At 45.9% G+C, this 18638-nt stretch overlaps 1 protein-coding gene across 1 annotated transcript in view; it reads left to right on the plus strand.

The window, feature by feature from the left end:
- Positions 1-14583, plus strand: part of LOC147120614 (villin-1-like) — a 65557-nt gene extending 50974 nt beyond the window's left edge. The window contains exons 16-20 of the mRNA XM_085986747.1: positions 1285-1429; positions 7681-7869; positions 9906-9974; positions 12015-12155; positions 13152-14583. Coding sequence (XP_085842873.1) covers positions 1285-1429; positions 7681-7869; positions 9906-9974; positions 12015-12155; positions 13152-13265 — 658 coding nt within the window. The 3' untranslated portion in view covers positions 13266-14583. The remainder of the gene's footprint in view (positions 1-1284; positions 1430-7680; positions 7870-9905; positions 9975-12014; positions 12156-13151) is intronic.
- Positions 14584-18638: the final 4055 nt, after the last annotated feature.

The following is an 18638-nucleotide window of genomic DNA, read 5'->3' on the forward strand; positions in this document are numbered from 1 at the left end:
ATAGCACAAAGTTTCCTGTAGTTCCCTTTATTTAAATTCAGGACCTTAGTCTCTGAGTCAACTACTTCACTCTCCATCTTAATGAAGAATTCATCATATGATCGCTCCGACCCAAGGGGCCTCGCACAACAAGATTGCTAATTAATCCTTTCTCATTGCATAATACCCAGTCTAAGATGGCCTGATCCCTAGTTGGTTCCTCAACATATTGGTCCAGGAAACCATCCTGTATACACTCCAGGAATTCCTCCTCCACAGTGTTACTAATTTGGTTAGCCCAATCTATGTAGAGTAAAGTCACACATGATAACTGCTGTGCCCTTATTGCACGTGTCTCTAATTTCCCTTTTAATGCCATCCCCAACCTCTGCATTACTGTTTGGGGGTCTATACACCACTCTCACTAATGTTTCTGCCCTTTGGTATTTCTCAGTTCTACCCATACAGATTCCACATCATCAGAGCCAATATCTTTCCTTACAATTGTGTTAATCCCCTATTTAACCAGCAATGCTACCCCACCTCCTTTTTGCCTATCTTTCCTGAATATTGAATACCCCTGGATGTTGAGTTCCCAGCCTTTGTCCCCCTGGAGCCATGTTTCCGTAATTTGCGTTTGGTCTCCCCAATGTAGAGGAGACCACATCGTGAGCAGCGAATACAGTATACTAAATTGCAAGAAGTACAAGTAAATCGCTGTTTCACCTGGAAGGAGTGTTTGGGGCCCTTGACAGTGGGAAGGGAGGAGGTAACAGGGCATATGTTGTATCTCCTGCGCTTGCATGGGAAGGTGCCAGGGGAAGGGGTGTTGGGGGTAATAGGACCAGGGTGTCGCAGAGGGAGCGGTCTCTTTGGAATGCTGAAAGGGGAGGGGAAGATGTGTTTGGTGGTGGGATCATGCTGGAGGTGGCGGAAATGGCGGCGGATGATCCGTTGAATGTGGAGGCTGGTAAGGTGAAGACAAGGGGAACCCTATCGTGGTTCCGGAAGGGGTAAGAGGTAAGAGCAGAAGTGTGGGAAATAGAATGGACATGGTCAAGGGCCGTGTCAACCACAGTAGAGGGGAATCCTCAGTTGAGGAAAAAGGAAGACATGTCTGAAGCACTAGTATGGAAGGTGGCATCGTCTGAGCAGATGTGGCAGAGACGGAGGAACTGGGAGAATGGAATAGAGTCCTTGCAGGAAGCGGGGTGGGAGGAAGTGTAGTCCAGGTAGCTGTGGGAGTCAGTGGACTTGTAGTGAATGTTTGTCAATAGTTTTTTACAAAGTCACTCTTCATTTCAGGTTACAAGAAGAGTATCAGGCTGTCTCTCCACGCCTCTTTGAATGCTCCAACCAGACTGGGTGCTTTATTGCCACGGAGATCATGGACTTCTCCCAGAGTGACCTCGATGATGACGATGTCATGCTTTTGGACACCTGGGAACAGGTATTCTTTTTATATATTCATGCATGGGCTGTAGGCGTCACTTGGCAAGGCCAGCATTTATTGCCCATCCCTAACTGGATCGATTAAAAAGGTGAGCCACTTTCTTGAACTGCTGCAGTTTGGTATGACGGAGTGGCTTGCTGGGCTATTTCAGAGGGCAGTTAAGAATCAACCACATTGCTGTGGGTCTGGAGTCACATATATAGGACAGACCAGGTAAGGATGGCAGATTTCCTTCCCTAAAGGGGATTAGTGAACCCGATGGGTTTTTACGACAATCCGGGAGTTTCATGGTCACTGACTGATGCTGGCTTTTTATTCCAGGTTTATTTAATTAACTGAATTTAAATTTGCTGTGGTGGGATTTGAACTCTTGTCATAAGAACAAGAATTAGGAGCTGGTGTAGGCCATAAGGCCCCTCGAGCCTGCTCTGCCATTCAATAAAATCATGGCTGATCTTTGACCTCAACTCCACTTTCCTGCCCGATCCCCATATCCCTCGAGTCTAAAAATCTATCTCCGCCTTGAACGACGGAGCATCCACTGCACTTTGGGGCCAAGAATTCCGAAGATTCACAGCCCTGAGTGAAGAAATTCCTCCTCATCAAATGGCTGGCCCCATATCCTGAGACTATGCCCCTAGTTCTAGACTCTCCAGCCAGGGGAAACAATCTCTCTGCATTTATCCTGTCAATCCCCCCTCAGAATCTTATGTTTCAATGAGATCGCCTCTCATTCTTCTAAACTGCAGAGGGTATAGGCCCAATCTACTCGATCTCTCCTCATAGGACAGCCCTCTCAGCCCAGGAATCAATCTAGTGAACCTTTGTTGCACCGCCTCTAAGGTAAGTATATCCTTCCTTAGGTAAGGAGACTGTGTGCAGTACTCCAGGTGTGGTCTCACCAAAGCTCTGTACACTGCAGCCACCTCTATTAGAATCCTAGGATGTAAGCTGTCTGGCCCAGGGCATTTGTTGCCTTTTAGTCCCATTAGTTTCTCAGTACCTTTTCTCTACTGATATATTAATTACCTTAAGTTCCTTGCTCTCATTAGCCCTTTGGTTCCCCACCACTTTTGGTACACTTTTTGTCTTCTACTGTGAAGATGGATACAAAATATTTGTTTAAAGTCTCTTCCTTGTTCCCTGATATCATTTCTCCTGTCTCAGCCTCTAAGGGACCAACGCTTACTTTTGCTACTCTCTTTTTACATACTTGTAGAAGCTCTTGCAATCTGCTTTTATATTTCTTGCTAATTTACACGTATTCTATTTTCTCCCTTTTTTTATTAATCAATTTTTTGGTCATCCTTTGGCTTCTAAAGCTCTCCCAATCCTCAGGCTTATTACTATTCTTCACAACATTGTAAGCCTCTTTTAATCTAATACTATCCTTAACTTCTTTAGTTGGCTACGGATGGAGTCTTTATTTCTCAATGGAATGTATATTTGTTGAGAATTTTAGAATATTTCTTTAAATGATTGTTACTGCTTATCTACTGTTATACCTTTAATCTAATTTCCCAATCTACATTAGTCAACTCGCCCACTTACCTACATAATTGGATTCATTTAAGTTTAAGGCTCTTGTATCGAACTTAGAATTTCACATTGAGTTTGAAAGTGACATTCTTGTATGATCACTCTTTCCCCAGAGGATCCTTTACTACGCGATTACTAATTAACCGTCTCATTACACAAGATCTAAGCTAGCCTGTTCCCTGGTTGGTTACATGACTTATTGTTCCAGGAAACTGTCTCAAATACATTCCATAAACTTGTCCTCCAGACTACCCTTGCCAATTTGATTTGCCCACTCTCTATGCAAAGTAAAGTCCCCCACAATTATTGTACCACCTTGTTATAAGCTCCTATTATTTCTTGATTCATACTCTGTCCAATGGTATAGCTACTGTTAAGGGACCTATAAACTACTCCCACCACTGTTTTCTGTCCCTTGTTATTTCTTCACCCTTACTGATTCTACTTCCTTCTCTTCCGAGCAGAGATCCTTTCTCGCTACTGTTCTTATGTCATCATTCGATATCGGGGCTACCCCCCCAGCTCCAGTCTGCCTGTCTTTTCGATACGTCAAATACACTGGAATATTTAGTTCCCAACCCTGGTCACCTTGCAACCATGTCTCTGTAATGGCTATTAGATCATACTCATTTATTACTATTTGTGCCACTAATTCATCTGCATGAATCATTTGTTACAAGATATTCAGGTAAAGAGCCTTTAGTTTTAACCTTTAACCACCTGCTTTCATCATCTTCGCTGATGCATGGTTACCTTTAAACTCTGTCCCTTCCTGTCACACTCTGCTTATCTTTACCCAAATTGCTACACTGCTCCATTGCCTTGAATTTTCTCTTTAGATTTCTAAATTTCCCCTCCCCTGACCCCCACTCCCCCTTTTTAGTTAAAAGCCTGATCTAGAGCCCCAGTTATTCAATAAGTAACATACAGGGTGGATAAAGGGGAACCAGTGGACGTAGTGTATTTAGACTTCCAAAAGGCATTTGACAAGGTGCCACACAGAAGATTATTGCTTAAGATAAAAAATCACCGGGATTGGGGGTAATATTCTGGCATGGATAGAGGATTGGCTATCTAACAGAAGGCAGAGAGTTGGGATAAATGGTTCATTCTCAGACTGGCAATCAGTAACTAGTGGTGTTCTGCAGGGGTCAGTGCTGGGTCCCCAACTCTTTTACAATCTATATTAACGATTTGGAGGAGGGGACCGAGTGTAACATATCAAAGTTTGCAGATGATACTAAGATGGGAGGGAAAGTAGTGAGTGAGGAGGACATAACAAACCTGCAAGGGGACATAGACAGGCTAAGTAAGTGGGCAGAGATTTGGCAGATGGAATACCATACTGGAAAGTGAGAGGTTATGCACTTTGGCAGGAAAAATCGTAGAGCAAGTTATTATCTTAATGGCAAGAAACTGGAAAGTACTGAAGTACAAAGGGATCTGGGGGTCCTGGTGCACGAAACTCAAAAGGTAAGTATGCAGGTGCAGCAAGTGATTAAGAAGGCCAATGGAATGTTGGCTTTCATTGCTAGGGGGATAGAATATAAAAATAGGGAGGTATTGGTGAGACCGCACCTGGAATACTGCGTACAGTTTTGGTGTCCATACTTAAAGGACATACTTGCTCTCGAGTCAGTACAAAGAAGGTTCACTCGGTTAATCCCGGGGATGAGGGGATGGACATATGAGGAGAGGTTGAGTAGATTGGGACTCTACTCATTGGAGTTCAGAAGAATGAGAGGCGATCTTATTGAAACATGTAAGATTGTGAAGGGGTTGGATCGGGTGGATGCGGGGAGGATGTTCCCGATGGGTGAAACTAGAACTAGGGGGCATAGTCTTAGAATAAGGGGCTGCTCTTTCAAAACTGAGATGAGGAGGAACTACTTCACTCAGAGGGTGGTAGGTCCATGGAATATGCTGCCCCAAAAAGCTGTAGAAGCTACATCATTACATAAATTTAAAACAGAAATAGACAGTTTCCTAGAAGTAAAGGGAATTGAGGGTTACGGGGAGCGGGCAGGAATTTGGACATGAGTCTAGGTTCGGATCGGACATGGCCCTGTGGGGAGCGGAGCGGGCCCAGGGGCCGTGTAGCCTGATCCTGCTCCTATTTAGTGTGTCTAATTTTGTTAGATTCAGGAGATGGTTCTGTGATAGTAGATTGGCGGTTAGGATCAGATCAGCCATGATCTTATTGAATGGCGGAGCAGGCTCGAGGGGCCGATTGGCCTACTCCTGCTCCTATTTATTATGTTATGTAATTTGCCAGAACACTGGTCCCAGCCCGGTTTAAGTGAAGATCATCCCAATGGAACAACTCCCTCTCTCCCCAATACTGGTGCCGGTGCCCCATAAATTGAAACCCCTTCCTCCCACACCACTCTTTGAGCCATGCATTTAACACACTGATCTGTTTGTCCCTATGCCAATTTGCATGTGGCTCGGGTAACAATCCAGAGATTATTACCTTCGAGGTTCTACTTTTTAATTTGGACCCAAGCTCCCCAAACACTCAGGTAAAACTAGGAATGAGGTTCTGCTATGTCGTTGGTTCCTATGTGGACCACGACAACTGGATCCTCCCCCTCCCACACCAAATTTTTCTCTAGCCGTGAGGAGCTATCCTTAACCCTGGCACTGGGCTGGCAACGCAGCCTTCAGAACTCCTGATTGCAGCTGCCGAAAACTCTATCTATTCCCCCTGACTATACGGTTCCCCACCACTAGAGCATTCCTTTTCATGCCCGCCCCCCCCTCTTGAATGGCCTCCGGCGCCATGGTCGGCTTGCTCATCCATCCTCCAGGCTTTTCCCTCATCCACACAGGCAGCAAGAACCTCATAACTGCTGGACAAGGGAAAAGGCCGAGGCTCCTCCAGCACTGACACCTGAGGTCCCCTTACCTGCCTGAGTTGCAGTCACACCCTCCTGTCCCTGACCACTAGCCAGACCTGTACCACTACCTAACTTAAAGGGTGTGACTGCCTCCTGGATCAAAGTGTCCAGGTAACTCTTTCCTCCCCCCCCCCCCCCCCCCCTCCCTGATGCCCCGCAATGTCTGCACCTCAGACTCCAGTTCAACAACTGAGCTGAAGTTCCTCGTGTTGCAGACACTTACTGCAAATGTGGTCATCCAGGATTGTGATGCTTTCCACAGACTCTCATGCTGCAGTTGTGGCACACCACTTGCACTGCCATCCCTTTATAACCTTGTTTTAATTATTTAGTTAAAGTTTATGTATTTAATTAACTTGGCTTAGATCTAGTTTAAGTTCCAGGTAGATGAAATTAAATATTTACCTGTAACACACAGCACTCACCAGCATTGGAGGCAAGAAGTAGCATCTCCTTCCCCCTCTGCTCTGAATTTCCACTCTCTCCAAATTCCCAAGTTCAGCACTCTGTTTAGGTACACTCTGTTTAAGGCACTGTGCAGACCATTCTGTCTCCAGATCATTAGTCCAGGCCTCTGGATTACTAGTCCAGTATCATCACTGCTACTGTACCCCTTACGGGTAATGCATAAAATCTCCATGTCCTGTAATAACTGTCTCCTGTTCCCTCTCCACATTCAGAATAAATCTCTGGTCCTCCATCAGTCCTAGCCTCGGACTCTGTATTGAGTTCACTGGGTGCTGCCTTTGTTTTAAATACTAGCAGACCCAAGGGTTGTGCGACAGTACAAATGCAGTACATGCTGTAATCTCACATGGCCAGTTTGTGTTCTATTCTTAGCAGTGGATTGATAGGTTTTTGTTGGGTAAGGGTATTAAGGGATATGGAACAAAGGTGATCAAATGGAGTTGAGAGAGCGGCTATGATCCTATTGAATGGTGGAACAGGCTCGAGGGGCTGAATGGCCTCCTTGTTCCTATGATGCACACACCGTTGAGTCTTGCCTGGCAGAATATATTACATAGAATTTTACAGCACCATTTGACCCAATTGGGCTATGCTGGTGTTTATGCTCCATATGAGCCTCCCTCTTCATCTCCTATCAACATACACTTCTATTCCCTTCTCCCTCAAAGAAACACAAGATAGGAGTAGGCCATTCGGCCCCTCGAGCCTGCTCCGCCATTTAATGAGATCATGGCTGATCATCCAAATTCAGTGCCCTGTCCCTGCTTTCTCCCCAGATCCCTTTAGCCTTAAGAAATATATACAACTCGTTCTTGAATATATTTAATGAATTGGCCTCAACTGCCCTGTGTGACAGAGAATTCCACAGGTTCACCACTCTCTGGGTGAAGAAATTCCTCCTCATCTAAGTCCTAAATGGCTTACCCCTTATCCTTAGACTGTGACCCCTGGTTCTGGACTCCCCCTGCCATTGGAAACATCCTTCCTGCATCTAGTCTGTCTAGTCCTGTTAGAACATGTCATGTACTTATCTAGCTCCCCCTAAATGCATCTCTGCTATTCACCTCAACCACTCCCTGTGGTAGCGAGTTCCACATTCTCATCACTCTCTGGGTAAAGAAGTTTCTCCTGAATTCCCTATTGGATTTATTAGTGATGATTGATATTTAATTGGCCCCTAGTTTTGGACTTGCCCACGAGTGGAAACACCTTCTCTACGTCAACCTTATCGAACCACTTCATAATCTTAAATACCTCCTTATCAGGTCATCTTTCGGTGTGTTCAGCCTGTTCAAAGTCAATGTGCCATCGGAAGTTAAATGTTCTCTTTCCTCCCGTCAGATTTTCCTGTGGATCGGTAAAGGAGCCAATGAAACCGAGAAGAAGAACTCGGTCGTCACCGCGCAGGAGTACCTCAGCACCCACCCAAGCAAGCGTGACGCTGGCACCCCCATTCTGATCGTCAAGCAGGGCTTTGAGCCCCCAACTTACACTGGCTGGTTCTTGGCTTGGGACCAACATCTTTGGACTGTAAGTGGATGTCTTTTGTGTGTAATCTATGTTCATGGGACTCGAACTTCAGGCACTTTACTTTCCAGCTAACTTGTGCTGTACTGAGAAGGTGCTTTATGTACAGCAAGCAATTAGGAAGGGAAATGGTATGTTCACCTTTATTGCAAGGGGTTTGGAGTATAAGAGTGAGGAAGTCTTGCTGCAATTATATAGGACTTTGGTGAGACCACCCCTGGAGTACTGTGCAGTTTTGGTCTCCTTACCTGAGAAAGGACATGCATGCCTTTAGAGAGGATGCAATGACTGTTCACTAGCTTGATTCCTGGGATGAGAGGGCTGTCCCATGAAGAGAGATTGAGTAGAATGGACCTACACTCTCTGGCGTTTAGAAGAGTGAGAGGTGATCTCATTACAATGTATAAAATTCTGAGGGGGATTGACTGGGTAGATGCAGAGAGGCCGTTTCCCCTGGCTGGAGAGTCTAGAACTAGGGGTCAGTCTCTGGATGAAGGGGCAGCCTTTTAGGACTGATGAGAAATTTCTTCACTCAGAGGGTGGTGAATCTTTGGAATTCTCTGCCCCATAGGGCTGTGGAGGCTCAGTTATTGAATATATTAAAGACTGAGATTGATAGGGTTTTTGGACTCTAGGGGAATCGAGGGATATGGAGATCGGGCAGGAAAGTGGAGCTGAGGTCAATGATCAGCCATGATCTTATTGAATGGCAGAGCAGGCTCGAGAGGCCGTATGGCCTACTCCTCCTATATCTTGTGTTTTTATAACGACTGGTGGGACACTTACTGTGTGCACAGTCCAGTGTATTTGATTGGGACAGCTCTGTAGAATTGGGAAATGTCTACACTTGGATAAAGGATAGGGAAAGACTCTGATGCATTGAGCCCCCTGCCCATCCAGACACGTTGCAGCAATGCACATCACCCACCGTGACCCCCCTCTCCTCTTTTTCCTACCCCTCAAACTCCCATCATGCAGCCTCAAGGTGAAGAAAAACCTGTGGCCACTTTAGGGGGAATAAAAACCTTTGGGGTGCTGGAACAGAGACCTAGGGGTTCACATACACCAATCTCCTGAAGGTGGCAGGACAAGTATGTAAAGCACACAGGATCCTTGGCTCTATAAATAGAGGCTTGGTGTACAAAAGCAAGGAAGTTATGCTAAACCTTTAAGGTTTAGGCCTCTGCTGGAGTATTGAGGAGGGATAATTTGTCATAGTCATGTAGGATGTCACTTTGGACTTTTGAGGGCAGTTTTGGTACTGTGGCAGGGTGGAAACCTGATTGGAGGAATTCAAAAATGGAATTGCAGGAAAGATGGGCACGGATTTGGGAGGCGACAACGCGTTCAAAGACTTTGGAGAGGAAAGTGAGGTTGGTGATGGGGAGGTAGTTTTCAAGGGTGGGTTTTTTGAGAAGGGGGGGGTGATGGCAGATTTGAAGGGTAGGGGGACGGTATCTGAGGAGAGGAAATTGTTAACCATATCAGTGAACATGGTGTCTTCATTCCCCACACGCCCCAAAGCGCTTCACAGCCAATGAAGTACTTTTGAAGTGTGGTCACTGTTGTAATGTTGGAAACGCAGCAGCCAATTTGCGCACAGCAAGCTCCCACAAACAGCAATGAGATGATCAGATCTGTTTTAATGATTAAAAACAGAAAATGCTGGAAATACTCAGCAGGCCAGGCAGCATCCGTGGAGAGAGAAACAGTTAACGTTTCAGGTCTGGGACCCTTCTTCATTTTCTGTTGTTTCAGATTTCCAGCATCTGCAGTATTTTGCTATTGCATCTGTTTTAATGATGTTGGTTGAGGGATAAATACTGACCAGGACACCGGGGAGAACTCCCCTGCTCCTCTTCGAAAAGAGTGCTCGTGGGATTTTGCGTCCACCAGAGGGAGCAGACGGGGCCTCGTTTATGTCTCATCTGAAAAACGGCCCCTCTGACAGTGCAGCACTCACTCAGTACTGCACTGGAGTGTTGTGCGAGCCTGACTTCAAACATGTTCACATTTCCCTTTTTTTTTATTTTTCCAAGGATGGAAAATATGAAGAGATGATGATGGTGGGACTGGACGATCCTCACCTTGTCGAGGAACTGATGCAAGTAAGCAAGGTCTTCTCCGCTTAATGTGACGACTTCCAATTTGAACATTAATATAAGAGCCCTTTGGTTTTAAAAAAAAAAAAAAAAAATGCTGGAAAACACTCAGCAGGTCAGGCAGCATCTGTGGCGAGAGAAAGAGTTAACGTTTCAGGTCGATGACCTTTCATTAGAACTGGTTAGAAAGGATGTCAAGGTCTTGGAGAGGGTGCAGAGGAGTTTTACTAGAATGGTACCAGAGAAGAGGGGCTTCAGTTATGTGGACAAGCTGGGGTTGTTCTCCTTCGAGCAGAGAAGGTCCAGGGGAGATCATGAAGGGTTTTGATAAAGTAAATTAAGGAGAAACGGTTTCCAGTGGCAGGGGGGGTCAGTAACCAAAGGACACAGATTGAAGGCAATTGACAAAAGAATCCGAGGGGAGATGAGTTTTTTTTTTAACGCAACAAGTTATGATCTGGAAGGTGTTGCCTGAAAGGGCGGTAGAAGCAGATTCAATAGCAACTTTCAAAAGGGAATTGGATAGATACTTAAAAGAAAAATTTGCAGGCACGATGGGCTGAATGGCCATCCTTCTGTGCTGTGATTATAGCTGTTCTAGACCTCATCCAGCCTGATTTCTCCTATGTTGCTGTGCACACCACTTGAGAGAGGATGGACACAGGTGAGAGTTGCCAACTATGGTGAGGAAACTTTAAGCATGGTCCTGTACAACACAGAAATTCCTGAGCTGTTTGGCAACTCTACGGTTAAGCAAGAATCACTGGAACTCCTTGTGTGCCCTCAACTATGGCTCTTCTTGCCTGCCTTCCTTCCTTATTCACACGCAGCGCTTTCATCACCATCTCGGGCATAGACCGTGGATCATGGGACCTTGTTGATCTTCATGGCTTAGTGCAGAAGTGCCACCATGTGGTTTGGTACTGTTACTGGTGATCTAACGCCAAGTTGAAAGGAAGAAGAGAGAATTTTCATTTACATAGCGCCCTTCACCACCTCGGGCGCTTTACATCCAATGAAATACTTTTGAAGTTGAGTCACTGTTGTAATGTAGGAAACGCGGCAGCCAATTTGTGCACAGCAAGCTCCCACAAACGGCAATGAGATGTTTATCCGTGCTATCACTAAGACCACCTATTTCCACCTGTAATATCAATTGACTCCGCCTTGCCTCCGCTCATCTGCTGCTGAAACCCTCATCCACTCCTTTGTTATATCCTAGGCTTGACTATTCCAACACACTCCTGACTGGCCTGCCATCTCCCACCCTCCATAAACTTGAGCTCCTCCCAAAACTCTGCTGCCTGTACCCCAACTCACTGCCCTACATTGGCTCCCAGTTAAGCAACGTGTCTTTTTTTATAAAATTCTCATCCGTTTTTAAATCCCTCCATGGCCTCGCCCCTCCCTATCTTTGTAACCACCTCCAGCCCCACAACCCCTCCGATCTCTGCGCTCCTCCAATTATGGCCTCTTGCTCATCCCCGGTTTTTTTTTGTTAATCGCTCCACCATTGGCGGCCATGCCTTCAGCTGCCGAGGTCCTAAGCTCTGGAATTCCCTGCCTAAACCTCTCCACCTCTACCTGTCTCCTTTTTTAAGATGCTCCTTAAAACCTACCTCTTTGACCAAGCTTTTGGTCACCTGTCCTAATATCTCTGAGGCTCAGTGTCAAATTCTGTTTGATAATGCTCCTGTGAAGTGCCTTGGGACACTTTACTATGGTTGAAGGAGGAATGTTGGCCTGGGACACCCCAAAATAGTAAGTGCAGGATCTTTTACGTCCACCTGAGAGAGCAGACGGGGCCCTCGGTTTAACTTCTCATCCCAAAGACCGCACCTCCGACAGTGCAGCACTCCCTCAGTACTGCACTGGAGTGTCGGGGCTAGATTTTGTGCTCCAGTCTAGAGTGGGGCTTGAATTCACAACCTTTTTGACTCGGATGTGAGTGCTACCCACTGAGCCACAGCTGACACTTCCAAGGCTCTTCCTGGTGTCTGATCATTTTCTTTTTAACTCACTTTCTCTTTTTTGCCCCCACCCCAGGACCTGAAGCAAATCCAAATTTCTTGCAGTTACAGCAACATGTCGCAGGTTGGAGAATCCTTTAAGACCTACCTAGCGGAGCAACTGATCAATAAGGTGGCTGAGGATCTGCCTCAAGGAGTAGATCCAACAAGGAAGGAGGTGAGTCGGGCAACATCTGTGGACCTTGCCTTCATCAAAGGCAGGTAGCACCAGTGGGGCTCGTATGCTCTCTGGGATTGTTGGTTGCGACGCACGATGTTGGACTTGGGTGGTATTGTATGAGAGACGGCCAAGAGGACTGGGCATAAAGAGGGATTGGGGTACACTGAGCAAAGGTGGTAAAGGCATGGAGTATTAATTGTTGGGTTGGTACTGAGTAATACTGAGGGTGGAGGGATGGTGAGATAAAGGGGTAAGGGAGGGGAGAGAAAGGAGTATTGGGGGGCAGGGGGTAGAGGGGAAGGGGAGGCAGAACATAATCTGCTGCAGCTGGGCACACTCCCTAATGGGCCTAAAGTTTGGGGTAGAACATTGAGGCAGGAGGCATCTTTGTGTTGCTAGTTACCTCATCTGCACAAGGGGAAACCCCCCCCCCCCTCAATCTTAGAAAAGAAAGAACTTGCCTTTAGATAGCCCCTTTCACGACCTCTGGACGTCCCAAAACGCTTTACAGCCAATGAAATATTTTTGGAGTCACTGTTGTAATGTAGGAAAGGTGGCAGCCAATTTGCGCACAGCAAGCTCCCACAAACAGCAATGTGATAAATGACCAGATAATCTGCTTTAGTGATGTTTAAGGGATAAATATTGGGCCCCAGGATATCAGGGAGAACTCCCCTGCTCTTTCAATAGCGTCGAGTTTTACGTTCACCTGAGAGCAGATGGGGCCTCGGTTTAACATCTCATCCGAAACACGGCACCTACAACAGTGCAGCACTCCCTCAGTACGGCACTGCGAGTGTCCGCCTGGATTTTGTGCTCAAGTCTCTGGAGTGGGGGCTTGAACCCACGATCTTCTGACTCTGAGGCAAGAGCGCTGACCACTGAGCCACGGCTGACCGATTATCATCTAGATTTATATTTATATCCATCCTACTAGCTTGAACCCCATGGTCGATGTCCTTGTGTTCTTATTCTCTTCCCTTCGTCACACAGGAGTACCTTTCCGATGCGGACTTCCAGATGATCTTTAACACTACACGAACTAAGTTCAATGCGATGCCAGAGTGGAAACAGAAGAACCTGAAGAAAGCGAAGGGATTGTTTTAGAGGAGTAAACTTAACTAGACAGCTCTGTTTCAGAGAAAAAAATAATAATTCGTATTGATTCCAAAACAGTGTGAGATTGTGCCAGTTTATGGTGGGAAGTGGGTTGAAACCTCCATTTTGGCCCAAACTATCAACATGCTTTATAAAAAAAAAAAAAAAAAAAAAAAAATACCCTGCCAAACCCATCGGTGCCGTTTAATGCTTGTGTAAGTTGCTGAGCGAGAACTTTTAGATCAGCTGAAATCTTTCTGTTGCAGTTAAGTTAAGGTGGCCCTGGAGTTGCTTTCCATTCCCATTGTGGTTTGAGTTGACCAAAGTACTGCAGTTCCCAATTTGACCATTAGCGGTCACTACAGCAGCCCGCTACATGGTTCTCTGGCGAGACCTACTGGCAGAAGCCCAATCCTGTGCAGTAGAGCACCAAATTGAACCATCGCTTGTTGATGCATTAAGCTGTCCCAAAACCACCTAAGATGTATAGTAAAAGCAGGCTCTTGGGCAGATTTTCAAAACACTTTGATTAAGGATGTAATGGAAATCGGTTGCAGGTTCTTCAAAGCTTGTTATTCTGCCTATTTTTATACACTCTATGAACTGTAAGCTGTATTAAAATTGGATCTTGGGCTTGACCTGTTGCATGTACACTCTGGGTGGAGTTGCCTGTTTTTTAAGTGGCAGTTTCAGAAAAGTGCTGTCAAAAAGCAGCATTTGCTGTGGCTGGTCTCTGAATTGGCAAAATATCGCTCGCTAATTTTTTTTCTCTCCGATCTTTGAGCAGTGTTGTAAATCTGGAACTGGTTCAAAACCTGAAACTAGTAAGACCGTCTATCTCCCATACATACACACACACACACTGCACGTTGTAGAATCGGAAAGAAAAAAACAAGATGGCTGATCCCTCACGCCTGCCTTGGAAGCCAGAATGTGGTGTGGCTTCCAATCCACTCTTCCCCAAGTGTAGATCATGTGGCCGAACCCCCATGGACATGACCAGTGCCAATTCTCCTCTTCCTGGCCGGTTTTTTTCATTTTTGAAGACCCAAGTCTTAACTCTTCAAGGTTGGAATATGGTGGTCACTGGCAATGGAGACCAATATTTCACCAAGCAATAAGTTGTAGTTCTAGTCTTGAGGGGAGGGGGGGGGTGTCTGAATCACACTGCACAGCATTTCAGCATCTTCATTAGTGATGCCTGCATTCATTCACTTTAGCTGGTCACGTGCATATGGGGATGTTTCGATTTGTAAAAGCTTACTGTGCCTGAGATGTATTTAAATATGAAATGCCCACAAAAATAAATATGGAATGATTCACGCAATTTATTTTTGGCCTTTTTTTCCTGGAGGAGGGGGCTAAAGTGGTTGCAGCATCACATCACACTGTGGTGTGGGGGGGCTGATGGAACAACTGTTGGGGTGATGGCCCTTGCTCTGTACCCCTTGTCAGAATTGACCCTGCAATTGTGCAGCACTAAATGCACTGTATATGTCACTTGCATTAATGTTATGGTGAAATCCCCGAGAACATAAATAGGAGCAGGAGTCGGCCACTTGGCCCCTCGAGCCTGCTCCGCCATTGGGATGGCAGGAATGACGTATGAGGAGAGATTGGGTCGATTAGGCTTGTACTCGCTGGAGTTTAGAAGAATGAGGGGGATCTCATTGAAACTTATAAAATTCTAACAGGACTAGACAGACTAGATGCAGGAAGGCTGTTCCCGATGGTCGGGGAGTCCAGAACCAGGGGTCACAGTCTAATGATAAGGGGTAAGCCATTTAGGAGAGAGATGAGGAGGAATTTCTTCACCCAGAGAGTGGTGAACCTGTGGAATTCTCTGCCACAGAAGGCAGTGGAGGCCAATTCATTAAATATATTCAAGAAGGAGTTGGATATATTTCTTAAGGCTAAAGGGATCAAGGGATATGGGAAGAAGGCAGGGACAGGGTACTGAGTTTGGATGATCAGCCATGATCTCATTGAATGGCAGAGCAGGCTCGAGGGGCCGAATGGCCTACTCCTGTTCTATGTTTAATAAGATCATGGCTGATCATCTACCTCAACTCCACCTTCCTGCACTATCCCCATATCCCTTGATTCCCTTAGTATCTAAAACATTGATATCTGCCTTGAATATACTCAAAGACTGAGCGTCCACAGCCCTCTGAGGTAGAGAATTCCAAAGATTCACAACCTTTTGAGTGAAGACATTTCTCCATCTCGTTCCTAAATGGCCGACCCCTTATCCTGAGACTGTGGACCCCCCCTATTTCTAGACTCCCCAGCCAGGGGAAACAACCTCTCCGCCTCTACCCTGCCAAGCCCTGTAAGAATTTCATGTTTCAATGAGCTCATCACCTCCTTCTAAACTCTAGGGAATATAGTCCTAGTCTCCTCAATCTGTCCTCATAGGACAATCCCCTCATCCCAGGAATCAGTCTAGTGAACCTTCATTGCACTCCTTCTGAGGCAAGTATATCCTTCCTTAGGTAAGGAGACCAAAACTGTACACAGTACTCCAGGTGTGGTCTCACCAAGGCTTATAATTGTAGTAAGATTTCTTTACTCTTGTCAAAGCCTTTATTACAAAGGGTAACGTACCATTTGCTTTCCTAATTGCTTGCTGTACCTGCATGTTTACTTTGATTTGTGTACAAGGACACCCAGGTCCCTCTGAACACCAACATTTCCCAATCTCTCACCACTTAGTCAAAAAAAAAATTCTGCTTTAGAAAAAATAGTGGATAACTTCACACTTCTCCACATTACATTCCATCTGGCATGTTCTTGCCCACTTACTTAGCCTGTCTATATCCCTCTTCAGCCTCTGCATCTTCCTTACAGCTTACTTTCCCACCTAACTTTATCAGCAAACTTGGATACGTTACACTCAGTTCCCTCATCTAAGTCATTGATGTAGATTATAAATAGCTGAGGCCCAAGCACTGATCCTTGTGGTACCCCGCTAGTTACAGCCTGCCAACCCGAAAAATGACCCGTTTATTCCTACTGTTTCCTGTCCGTTAACCAATCCTCAATCCATGCTAATATTATGGGGCAGTAATTCCTCCCCAAACGCGTGAGTACGGAAGGGGTACTCGCGCGTCTGGCCGGAGGAAATGCCGGTTTTCAGCATGCACAGCGCATGCGCTGAAAACCGGCATTTCCTCTCCTCTAACCCAAGAGGTGAAGAGGCTAGCGCGTGCATTGTAGGGGGCAGCACGTGCGTCTTGGATTTCCTCTGTTTTGGGGGATTTGCGCATGTGTAAAGGCCTCCGGTCTTTACACTTGTAAAAAGCACAAGTATTTATTTTTACAGGTAAGTGGTGTTTTAGTGCAATTTAGAATTTTTTTTTCCACAGGTTTATTATTTTAAAGAATCTACAATAAGGTAAGTTTAGTTTTAGACCCTTTTTATTAATTTATTTTTTTCAAAAAAAATTGTTTAAATTTTTTTTTAACTTATTTATACTTAATTTAAAGTTTGTGTTTTGGGGTGCAGTACTTCTCATGAGTTTGATGGTTCTTACACTCAAACTTATGAATGAAGTGTCCCCTCCCCTGATTGGCTGAACAGTGCTCACCTGATCCCAGCCAGCACATCGCACTAACTAGGCCGCTGGGTCAGGTTAGCACAGCGCGCTGACATCAGAACCGGGCCACTGACAGGAAATCCACCGCGGGCCAGGTTTCAGATGTCGGTGTGCCGGGTAAGTGCACATCGGGGGCTTGCACGCGCGGCAAGCCCCCGACACCAAGTTCTGGGCCATTACCCTCGATCTCGTGAGCCCTAATTTTGTGTAATAACTTTGTGTGGCACCTTGTTGACTGCTTTTTTTGAAAATCCGAATGTGCCACGTCCACTAGTTCCCCTCTTCTCTACCCTGCTAGTTACAACCGCAAACTCTAGCAAATTTGTTAAACACTTTCCCTTTCATAAATCCGTGTTGACTCTCATGATTTTCTAAGTGCCCTGTTACCGTGTCCCTAATAATAGATTCTAGCATTCTCCCTACTACTACTACTGCTGTCTGACTGACTACTGGCCTGTAGTTTGCTTCGCTCTCTCGCTCTCTCTCTGGATAACTCCCCTGCTCTTCAAAATGGTGCCCGTGAGGATCCTTTGGGTCCATCTGAGAAGGTAGACGTCTGTTTAATATCTCATGAGAAAGACGGCACCTCTGCCAGTGCAGCACTCCCTCAATACTGCACTGGGAGTATCGGCCTGGATTTTGTGCTCGAGTTTCGAGTTGGACATTAACCCACAACCTTCTGACTCTGAGGTGAGAGTGCCACCATGATTAAATGTGCCACTGGATAAATATTGCCATCCAAATAATGAAGTATTGGCTACCTGATCAAAAGAAAGATGTTGAGACGGTATGGATGAGTAACTGGAACAATTCAAGGTAATGGTTATGTTACTGGACTAATAATCCAGAAAATGAGTTCACTGCCCACCATGGGCAGTTTGAGAATTTGAATTCAGTTTTCAAAAAAAATAAAAATCTGAAAATAGAAAGCTGGTGTTCGTTAAAAGTGACCATGCAGCTGTTGTATTTTTATAATAAAAGCCCAACAGATTCACTCATTTTAGGGAAGGAAACTTGCCGTCCTTACCCGGTCTGGGCTTACATGTGACTTACGGATGTTTCGTGTAAGACCTATGCTCTCGTACGCTTCGGTGAAGGTGTTGACGATGGTTTGGAGTTCGACTTCCGAGTGAGCGCAGACGCAAGCATCGTCTGCATACTGTAATTCGTACATCCGTAAGACAAAGGTCCTTTACCAACCTGCACCTGCCATACAGTGCTGCTCCCGATTATCAAAATCCACAACAAGGCCTTGGACAACGTGGACCACTATCCATACCTCGGGAGCCTACTGTCAACAAGGGCAGACGTCGACGACTAAGTCCAACACTGCCTTCAGTGTGCCAATGCAGCCTTCGGTCGCCTGAGGAAGGAAGTGTTTGAAGACCAGGACCTCAAACCCGGCACTAAGCTCATGGTCTACAGGGTAGCAGTGATACCCGCCCTGCTGTATGCCTCAGAGACATGGACCATGTACAGCAGGCACCTCAAAGCACTGGAGAGGTACCACCAACGCTGCCTCCGCAAGATCCTGCAAATCCATTGGCAGGATAGGCACACCAACGTCAGTGCTCTTGCTCAGGCCAACATTCCCAGCATCGAAGCTTTGACCACGCTCAATCAGCTCCGATGGACGGGTCACATTGTCCGCATGCCCCATACGAGACTCCCAAAACAAGTGCTCTACTCGGAGCTCCGGCACGGCAAGAGAGCCCCAGGTGGGCAGAGGAAACGCTTCAAGGACACCCTCAAAGCCTCCTTGAAAAAGTATAGCATTCCCGCC

The sequence above is a fragment of the Somniosus microcephalus genome, chromosome 4, assembly GCF_052327205.1.
Source record: "Somniosus microcephalus isolate GS21.2 chromosome 4, FLI_Smic_1.0, whole genome shotgun sequence".
Lineage (NCBI taxonomy): Eukaryota > Metazoa > Chordata > Chondrichthyes > Squaliformes > Somniosidae > Somniosus > Somniosus microcephalus.